At 34.1% G+C, this 11,100-nt stretch overlaps 1 protein-coding gene across 1 annotated transcript; it reads left to right on the top strand.

Moving 5' to 3' along the window:
* The first annotated feature begins 1,038 nt into the window (after positions 1–1,038).
* On the top strand, positions 1,039–10,806 carry asmtl (acetylserotonin O-methyltransferase like). The gene is made up of 14 exons (NM_213511.2): positions 1,039–1,094; positions 2,134–2,250; positions 2,339–2,470; positions 2,572–2,619; positions 2,705–2,769; positions 2,865–2,929; positions 3,006–3,114; positions 3,383–3,740; positions 5,165–5,339; positions 6,123–6,307; positions 6,389–6,521; positions 8,331–8,471; positions 8,586–8,708; positions 10,366–10,806. The coding sequence occupies exons 2-14, from the start codon at positions 2,158–2,160 to the stop codon at positions 10,635–10,637; spliced, it is 1,899 nt and encodes a 632-aa protein (NP_998676.2). The 5' UTR covers positions 1,039–1,094; positions 2,134–2,157; the 3' UTR covers positions 10,638–10,806.
* The last annotated feature ends 294 nt before the right edge of the window (positions 10,807–11,100 follow it).

Genomic DNA, 11,100 nt, shown 5'->3' with positions numbered 1-11,100 from the left:
CAGATCACTGAAGTTTTTTATCATTCTTGCAAAGGTTTTGTAGGCTACATTGTGGATTATAGCTATATTAGAATTTAGCTTTATACGTTTTCATATTCAATATATATTTATATATATAATTTCATTTTGTATTTCTTATGTTATTTGAACTGGCCTAACAAAAATTGTTTTAATTTTAATGCATATCACAGATACATAGAACTATGACAGATTGATGCAGCGTTGCAAGACACTGCATAAAAACGTTCTACAGCATTTTAAATGGAAAATATTACAATATTGTTCATTCAAACGCCTACAGAATAAAATCCAGAAGTACCAAACAAGCATAACTATCTTTTTTTAAATAAATAAAACAGTTTTTTCTGTAACGATGATACACGCGTGATCCAAGCTTACTATAAATGGATCGTTTTCTCCCTACTGCTCTTTCATCATAGTATACTGCTGTGATGTATTCTAAATGATTTTACCCTCTTGACTACCTAAACGTTAACTTTAATTTGCATTATGAAACTGTAATTTTTGGGTATTTTAATTATGATAATTTGAATAATGAAGCTTTTGTTATTAACCTATTTATTTTGCTAATTAAGTTTCATATTCATAAGTGTAAATTTTCCAACAAAAAACCTTGTTTTACTGTGTTTTATAAGGAACTGAAAAATTACTTTTGCACTATTCAGCATAGTGCTAATCGAAAGGCCATTAAAACTGTCCAACTGTGCTCTAGTTTCAAAATATTTGATTAATGTAAAGGTCCTGCTTGATTATATTTGTAAGAATTTTTAGTTAAGTATTTATACTCTTATTTTTATGTTTGTTTTATTTTATGTATTGATGTTATCATTTACTTTCTATCACCCTGGCACTGTTTTGTTTGCTGTATTGTCATGTATATGTTGTTTAAAGCATAATAAAAAAAAAAAAAAATTAAAAAAAAAAAAAAAAAAAAAAACTACCTAAACGTGGTTTTGTGACGTTCCAATACTAACCTTCCGCGCATGCGCTTGGTAGACTCCGCCTCTTCAGGGTCTCGGCAGTGGACAGCGTTTCGAAAAGCCCAGAGAGAGAAGTGGAACAAGCTTTTACAGGTAAATTCTTAATACGTATAATGATGAATAAATGTATGTATGTTTCAAATAGGTGTCATTAATAGTTCAGATTGTATAAATGTCCGAATTAACAAACAAAGCTCTTTATTCATCATGTCAAGAATGTTTTGCTCCGTACCTAGATCTAAATACATTTCTAACGCACCATTCTGCGTGTCTTTTTCTTCAGAAACTGACAGGCTGATCTTTTCACTTTAACTAAACAAACAAACAAAACAAAGCTAATGATGATGTGGTCAAACTTGTGGTCAATCTCACCTTTACCCAAGGTTGATGTCAAGTTAGAACTTAAACAGTTCAGTAAAATTAGCAATACGAATCTGCGAATCTGTTGATAACTTTACTGATCTAACATAAACTTACACCGGGGTAAAGTTGGTTTTATATTCTCTTATTCGTTCAGTCATAACAATTCGTTTAGGCATGCAAATATGACTTCAAAACAACATTAGCCCTACTTGGTTCAATGTGAGTAATGCTATTACTTAGATAGTCTTTGGCTGCTAATATGATTTTCCTATTTAGAATTTGCAAAAAATAAATAAATACTTTATTATACTAAATTATTTTATTTTAACTGCCTACTCAACCAAATGGTTGATGATGTTTTGTAAAAAAAATGAAAGCATGTTAAATGAGAATCTGCAAGCTTTGTAACATACTTCAAAGAAGGTGATATAATATACAAATTTTTAATATACAAAAATGTTTAAAATATTTTCAGATTTTTTTACCGACAAACCAACCTCTACCAAATGGTTCATATTTTAGAAATTGTAATTTGTTGAAAAAAATGCATTGAGTGTGTTAACTAGCAACATTAGGAGTTAAGAAATGCAATCTAAAAGTGTTTGTCTTGGTTGGTCAGTTAAAGTGTTATGTAGAAAATCAGAATGTGCAAAATGAAACCAATTTTACCCTAGTCATAAACTTTTTACCTGGTTCTATGCTCTTGTCAGGTTGCTCTATTTTATGGTGGTTAAATGTATTACACGACTGATGATTTTGATATTCCCAGGAAAGAGGTGGAAGTGACAGAATCATGCCGTTAAATCCAGTGATATCCAAGCTAAGTGGAAAGCTGGTTGTTCTGGCAAGCGCATCTCCACGACGCCTGGAGATTTTATCAAATGCTGTAAGTGTTGCTTTAGTTTTGTATTTGTATGTTTTCACAAAGGCAATGAATATGAAATTAACTCTTTTCTTCTGCATCGATGAGGCAGGGTTTACGATTTGAAGTTGTTCCCTCCTGGTTTAAAGAAACACTGGACAAGTCCTTGTTTAAGCACCCATGTGAATATGCAGTGGAGACAGCTAAACAGAAGGCTTTGGAGGTGGCTCAACGAATGCCATTTGTAAGTTGTGTAATAATCGAAAAAGCAATTTCGATAACTTTCTGTTTCTGTCTCTGTCAAGTAACAATTTCCCTTTTATTCTGTATCACTCTTGGGTTCAGAAACACTTGAAAACTCCAGATATTGTTATCGGAGCGGACACTGTTGTGGTAAGTATTTGTGTTGTAATCGATTTTACATGTTATATTATGTCCTGAAAACTGCTTTGTTGAACTTCTCTACTTCCATCGTCAGACTGTTGATGGCTTGATCTTGGAGAAGCCTACAGATAAACAAGATGCTTACCGTATGCTGTCCAGGTGCATTTTTATTTCAATGTTAACTTGACTATTTGTGGCATTTGTTCTACCATATCAAATAATTATTGATATTTATTGAAATTAATATATTTCAGGTTGAGCGGGAAGGAACATAGTGTCTTTACAGGTGTAGCGATCGTGATCTGCCGTGACAAAAATAGTATGTTTAATGTTTTAAGTGAAATTAAAATCTAATTAAGTTGATCCTTTTTTTAAAGACTCGATCTTTCTTGCAGGTTCAGTAACAGATTACAAAGTGGTTGATTTTTACGAAGAGACAAAAGTGAAGTTTGCAGAATTATCTGAGGAGATGCTTTGGGAATATATCAACAGTGGAGAGCCCATGTGAGTTTATGCATAAGGATTTTCATATAATGCATTGGAGTTTGGCCATCACATTATCTGAGCATGTTCATTGAACTTGTTGAACCTGTGGGACTTTGTCCTTTGGTCATTGTTTGCTTTGACGTGTTGAAAATGACAAGCATAAAGCTCATTTTTAAGTAAAGAGTATTTGAAGCAATGCGTCCATTCAGGCCATCACTTTGGCATTTTGCCAAGGTTTGCATGGCAGGTGAATGATAAGACTGACAGATCTGTTTGTGTTCGACAGGGACAAGGCCGGTGGTTATGGTATTCAAGCTTTGGGTGGCATGTTGGTGGAATATGTGCGAGGAGATTTTCTCAATGTAGTCGGCTTTCCTCTTAACCACTTCTGCAAGCAGTTGGGATCGATTTTCAATAGTCCACCTGCAAGTCCTGCCCACAAAATCAAACGGGACTGCGATGAAGCTTGGACTCTTGTTAACAAGACCACCAATGGGGATGTTGAGCTACTAGAAAATGTTAAAGATGACAGTTTGACATCTGTGCAAGAACAGAATGTAATGGGATTAGAGTTTGCCAAGTGCAACAGACAGGACGTCCCCCACAGCATCATCAGCTTGCTGGATGGGTTCAAAGTATCAAAGGTAGTAATTTTGAGTGTATTCCACACAGATGAGTGTGCTTTACAAACCATCTGTAAGATGCACTCTTATCTCTCTGTATGCACCAGACACTTTCTTATATACACTCCATGCTTCCTTGAAAATGGTGTACAATTCTGAGTTTGCAACACAGGTGAGTGGGCTTTACAAACCACCTGTTGGACACACTCTCTGCTCTTTTCATGCATGAAAAAAAAAAACTTTACTAACATAGATTTGTCATAGAATTTAGACATTGCTGCTCTCCGGTTATTTATAGTGCTTAAAAGAAATCATGCCATTATTTATACACTTCCAAACTTTTTTAAATTATAAGCTTTAAATCAGTGATGTCCAAATTTGGTCTTAAGAGCCAGTGTCTGGCAGATTTTAGCTCCTACTTGCTCAACACACCTCCGCAAAGATTTTTCAGAAAGCCTGGTAAAGCCGTGGTCACACTGGACTTTTCTCCCCATAAACTTTAAATTCAACAGACCGGAAACGCAAGCTCATGCAACAAGTTTCACAGTTCGCTGCATTGGAAAGTTCAAGCTTGGTGAACTCTGACCTGCGAAATTGCATCATGCTATTGCGTGAGACCAATCGAAGGTCAAAACATGACCTCTCTGGACAGAAATTTAAAATAAGGATCAATCGGTCACATTTTCAATGTCTAATTATCTTATCTATATCTATATATCTATAAATATCTAATTTCGCATGCTCAAACTCTAGTGTGACCACAGATTAAGGGCTTGATTAGCTAGCCCTCGTATGTCTGATTGGGGTTGAAACTAAACTTTGCAGAACACCACCCCTCCAGGACCGAGTTAAATGATCTTATATTAATATTAAACTACATTTTCAGATATTTTATAACCGAGGTGTTTGTGTTGAACATGTGTAGACTATGATATTGTTCTTTGTAACTTTATTGTAGGAAATGACTGGTTCATTTAGAAACTGGTTGACGTTTTTTAGTAGGTATCTAAAACTACCTGAGGAAGTGGTCAGAATTGCACAAACCAAAATGTTTCAGACATTACACCTGAATTTAGCATCGTCTACTTGTGTTGGAATTGGCATTGCTTTGTAATACATTATGTAAACAAGACCTTTAACATATTTCATACACAATATTCTTATAGTCTTCTTAAGCCAGAGTAAAATTTAGCTAAGAACTCTCCTGTTGTGTTTGACCAAATTAATAACACACTGGTTCAGACATGAGTGAAGAAATAATGACAATTATGTATTTTTTTTTAATCTTTGGGTGAACTATTAATTTAAAATACAGTATTATACTGTCATTAATTCAATTAATTCATAGCATTAAAATACCACCGGAAACTAATGTCTGTTTTGATCTGCACAGAAACTGGTAAAATGTTTGGTAACTATATTTTGCAACCCTTTTTGTTTGTCAGACTCTATTCACAGCATCCAAACTGAAGGTGTTCGATGTATTAAACACCCCTGGTGGTCTAACATTGGAAGAGGTAGCTGGCCAGATCAACGCTTCTCTTTTAGGCACTGAAAGGCTTCTGGAAGCCGCTGTCTCCTTAGGCCTACTAGAAAGGGTCAGACAGGAAGAGATCAGTGGTAAGATTGACACTAGCTGCGTCCCAAATCGCATACTTATGCACTATTCTACGCCATTTTGTAGTATAAATAGTGTAAGTAGTGTGTTCACACTGAAAACTCTAAAAATAATAAGTGCACTTTAATTTCCCGGATGATGCACTCATTCAGCTGCTAAAATGAAGTGTGTAATGATGGACACTTCACGCACTCAACGACCGCAGAATTGCTTACGTAGCGGAAGAGGCGGAGCTATCGGGCGCACATGTTGAATAACTTTATTTATTTTGGATGGTGAGAACAAAATTATTCTACGAGAGTGATTATAGTGCCTCCCGATGGTGAATGCGGCAACACTCACGGCAGGTAATATTTGATAATTCGTCGTTTATTTCACAGATTTGGCAACCGTCAAACGTCATCAGGGAAACGGTTTGAATTTCCGCTTAGTAAAAAAACATTAGTGTGCCATTTGGGACGCCACTACATACATGTACTATCCTGTTGAGTGTGTAAGTGCATAAGTACATAGTGCATGAGTGCATAGTGTATAGTGTGCCATTTGGGACGCAGCTAAAGTCTTTTTTGCTGTCACAGAAAACACATGGGGTTTTCCTAAATATGAGTTCTGAAACCTCTCAGATCGCATTGTCCATTACTCTGTAACATACAAGCACACTCTTTGTTTACTGAATGAAGGACTTTGAACGCATGGATGCGTTTCCTCCTACTGTATGATGCATGTTCCCATTATCATGTCCGGAGGTGGATTGTGAATGCAACATTGTTTATTGTCTATTGCAGTGTACAGAAATACAGAACAGGCCAGTCGTTTCTTGGTAACGGACAGCCCAGTGTCTCTGCATGGATATATTCTCCACTGCAATGATATGGTGTGGCCTCTGTTCAGTCATCTAGAGAGCGCTGTAAGGGAGGGCACCAGCCAACATGAGCGGGCCTTTGGAAAGAAGAAAGAAGACGTGTTTCAGGTAAACACGATTTGATCACCCATGAATTCTTGAAGTTACTGACATTTTATTACTGAGTAATACTGTTTTGTTGATTTCTAGGATGTTTATTACAGTAAAGATGAAGTTAAGATACGGTTCATGGATGCAATGCACAGCATCGCAAGAGTGACTGGAAAAGATCTGGCAACCGCATTCGATCTCTCATGCTACAAAACAGCTTGTGATATCGGAGGTATTTATTTTCCCTCAAATAGAGTTAACTTTAATTTGGTTAATTCAGGGTTCATACGGTCCTGGAAAACCTGGAAAAGTCATGGAATTTTGGCAAGGCATTTTCCAGGCCTGGAAATGTTTTAGAGAAATAAATAAACCCAAAATGTTTTGGGAAAAGTCATGGAGATTTGTTTAACAAATATCTGTGTACTTGAATATATTTGAGATGATAATATTGGGTAAATTTCAAAAACAATTGCGACGTCTATCCCTTCGTGTGGCATTCTCTGTGTGAGGCAAATAGGCAAGTTGCAGTTTTAGCTTCATCTCTCTTTCACTTGCTTCATTGTAATTCAAGATACATTTTGAGTGTCATGTCCAGAAGCAATCTTTTACTACAGAGGTAAGATAATGTGGGTGCTAAAGGCTAATTTGTGCTAATTCAATAAGTCTTGTCTTTTAGATAATTTCTAAAAACTATTTTACAGGTATACAATAAACATGATTAACATAAACATAATTAAAATAAACATAGATTGTCACTTTTTTATATGCTGTAATACATTTGATCATGCATTTTTTCTTATTTACCACATGTACATTGACATTACATGAAACAAGTCATGAATATTTACCCGAAAGTTTTGGAAAAGCCATGGATTTTTAGTAGTAAAAATGTGTATGAACCCTGTTAATCTTTGGTATAAGGTATAAATTGTAGATTTATTGGTTGATTAAAAAACAAATGTGGGTAAAATCATTAAATACTTCCCAAAATGTACAAAAAATAATGAAATCTATAAATTAAATACCAGCAAATATTTGTTTATCATGATTTGTACTGACCAAAAAATCATATCATATTTGATTCATGGAATATAGTTCCCAATTATTTCTTTATCAAATCAGTTTAAATAAAGATAAATGTGTTTCATAACAAAAAAAAAAAATGATTACACAAAACAGATCAAACCGCATTGATGCAAAATTTACATTGAGACGTGAGCAATCTGACCACGATAAGATGTGCAGGAACCACCATCCTGTATGTTGTCACGCATAATTTGAAATTATTATTCTGGAAGAGCTTGTTTTCAGAAGCTACTTATCTAAAAAGGAGTTGTGAGCTTCTTATGCAAATTTTATACAGCTTTAATGATTAATTCTCTTAGGGGGTTTTATGCAAGGGCCATCTGTATTTATTGTGGCCTGTGTATTCTCTTCACCCACTTTGACCTATTTTTTAAAAAACTTAAATCAAGTAATATTAAGAAATATAACAATTAATTAAAAATATATATTAGTGTTAAATATGTTGCTGAATTTGAACTTATAGTACTAAACAGAATTGATTATGTTAATGCAGTTTCAAAAACGTATTATTGTAATTCAACAAAGATGGAAAAACGAACAAAAGTGGCAGTGAAAAGAGATTTAAAATGCTAAAAAATATATATATTTCAAAATAATTGATGTTCTTTGGATTTTATTTATCAAAATATACTAAAAAAAGCTCATGGTTCATGGTTTCCTGGAAACAAATAAGCAGCTTTCAACATTAATATTAATAATAAATGTTTCTTGAGAACAAAAAAAGACTGGATCCTGAAAACTCAGATTTTACAACACAAAATTAAATCACATTTTAAATTATATTAAACTAGGACAGTTCTTTAAATTGTAATATTACTTTGCAACAATATTACTGATTTAATTTAATGTAAATGCAGCATAAGAGACATCTTTCAAAAACTATAAATATAATTATATATAAAAAAGTATATTAAATGCATGAGGGATGTTAAGATAACATTGTGATCTTGCCCAGGTTGCACTGGTGCCATGGCATACGAGTTTACAAAAGCACACCCTGAGTTGTCAGTTACTATATTTGACTTGCCACAAGTCATCGAGATGAGACGTCATTTCCAGCCGAAAGAAAATGATGAAAGAGTGTCATTTGTTGCAGGTCAGTGAAACACTTGATAGGAACATTTTTATGATAAACTATTTGATCTATCAGTATCACATAAAAAAGTACATATAGTTTCTCACTTAACATCTCTTTTTGTTTAAAAAATAGGAGATTTCTTTAAAGATGACCTACCTAAAGCAGACCTGTATATTCTTGCACGGGTCCTCCATGACTGGTCTGATGAGAAACTGCATGTGTTATTGAGTAAACTGTCTAAAATGTGGACACCAGGTATGTGCTTTAAAATATCCTATTGTTGAATTCTTAATGCCTAAAACGTTTCTGAAGTATCAAACATTTTGATGTCAAGTCCACTCTATAATTTTTTCTGCACAAGTGACTCTCTAATGCCCCCTTTTGGCCACCCAAGGATCTCTACACCTGTTTGTTTTCTAAAATGTGAATGCTGCTGAATTAAACTGCCTCAATTACTCTTAACTGCTACTTTAAAGCAGGGGTCTCCAACCTTTTGGAAACTAAGAGCTACTTCTTGGGTACCGATTAGTGTGAAGGGCTACCAGTTATTAAATAACACATTTTTCTTAATTTACTTTTAATTATATGTTATTATTAATAATTAATAATATTCATCTATGTGAAGACATTGATCATGTTAATGATTTCTCACAGTAGTTGTCAACAATGATTTAACAAGTTAGATAAATATCAATATGCAACACTTCATTTGTCTGAAATTGTTTTTAAAGTTTTTTTCAGTATATAACTTCAAGTAATTTTCAAATTTACACCAATGCAAGTGTGATTTAAAAAAAATACCTATAAAAATATTAGATGCAGCTTACTCGTATGTGGTGCTATGGTGAGCTATTTTTAGAACAGGCCCGCAGGCAACTCGTGAACCTGGCGGGCTACCTGGTGCCCGCTGGCACCATGTTGGTGACCCCTGCTTCACATTTTTGTTTTGGAGGCCCATGCTCTGATTTGTCAGATGCCCCTGTCTGTTGAGTTTGTTCTATCGCTTAAACCATGTCAAAATTAAATATGATTATATGTGGCCTTGCATTAAATATAAAACCAACCTGTAGTTGCATGGATATACTTTCGGCAATAGTCAAAAATACATTGTCAAAATTTTTTAGATATATATACATTTTTTGTATAAAAAAATCATTGCAATATTAAGTAAGGATAATTTTGTATGAAGATATTTCCTGTTGTTAATGTATAAAAACGTAATTTTTGATTAGCTGTGTGCATTGCTAAGATCTTAATTTGAACAACTATCCAATTTTCTTGCCATTTAGATTTTTTTTAACCTCAGAATACAGATTTTCAAACGGTTGTTTCCTGGTCAAATGTTGTCCTATTCTAAATACATATATACATTAATGAAAACCTTATTCATTCCGTTTTTAAGTAATGTATAAATCTCAGTGTGTGGCACGGGGGCTCAGTGGTTAGCACTGTCGCTTCATAGAAGTGGGTTTACTCTGGGTGCTCTTTATCCCCCACAGTCCAAACACATGCACTATAGGTGACTTGAAAAAGCCAAATTTTTTGTTGTGTATGTATGTGAATGTGAGGGTGTATGGGTGTTATCCAGTAAAATATTGTAAAAAATTTTATTTACTGTCATCATGGCAAAGATAAAATAAATCAGTTATTAGAAACGAGTTATTAAAACTATTATGTTTAGAAATGTGTTGAAAAAATCTGTTCTCCGTTAAACACAAATTAGGGAAAAAATAAACAGGGGGCTAATAATTCAGGGGGTGTACATATATACACACACACTTTATGAAAAGTTTTATTTTATTTCAAACTTAAATGATCCCAGTATGTACATTAGGTTTAAGATGTGTTTGTTACTATGAAGTTAAAGTTACTCCTTAATTAGTTGCCTAATGAATGCATTGCTAACAAACAGGTTGTGGGCTCCTGGTTTCTGAGATCCTCCTGGACGAGGAGCGGAGAAGGCCGAGTCGAGCCCTGCTTCAGGCCCTCAGTATGACAGAAGGAAAGCAGAGGAGCACAGCAGAATATAGTGCCTTACTGGACAAGCACGGCTTCACTCTTAAACATGTCAAACACACGGACAACCTGCTGGATGCCATGCTATTTGTGAAAGAAGAACAGAATGACAAAAGAACATTATTAGGCTGTTCTTCAGCTTCCATTGAAACCGCAGAACTTGAGTAAAGTCATTTCTACAGCATCTGCATTGGAAACACTACAGCTGACTTCCATTGAGTGCAATAAATGTATTAGCTGTGTGTGTTTTTTAAATAATTTGAATATTTGTAGATGATCATTGCTAATTAATGTGTTCAACTGTTATAGAATGCATTAAATATGGTTTTGAATCAAATAGCTTGTCTTATTCAGCATATTTTACAAACACAAAAGTTTACAATTCTTTTATAGAAACATATTTTATAAATATTATAACATATATTACAATATTATATACTTTTTATATAATAAGAATAACATGAGACACGTGTAACACTTGAAAAGTTTTAATTTGCTTCATAGTTAGCAAGGAGCAATATATTTTACAGCATTAAAAAAGCTCACCCCAAAATGTTTTTTTTTTTCTGTTGAACACTAAAGAAGATACTTTGTCAAATGTTGGAAACCTGTAACTATTGACATCCATAGT

This window comes from Danio rerio, chromosome 9 (genome assembly GCF_052040795.2).
Source record: "Danio rerio strain M-AB ecotype USA chromosome 9, GRCz13ab, whole genome shotgun sequence".
Lineage (NCBI taxonomy): Eukaryota > Metazoa > Chordata > Actinopteri > Cypriniformes > Danionidae > Danio > Danio rerio.
This window is presented reverse-complemented; position numbering and strand designations above follow the sequence as displayed.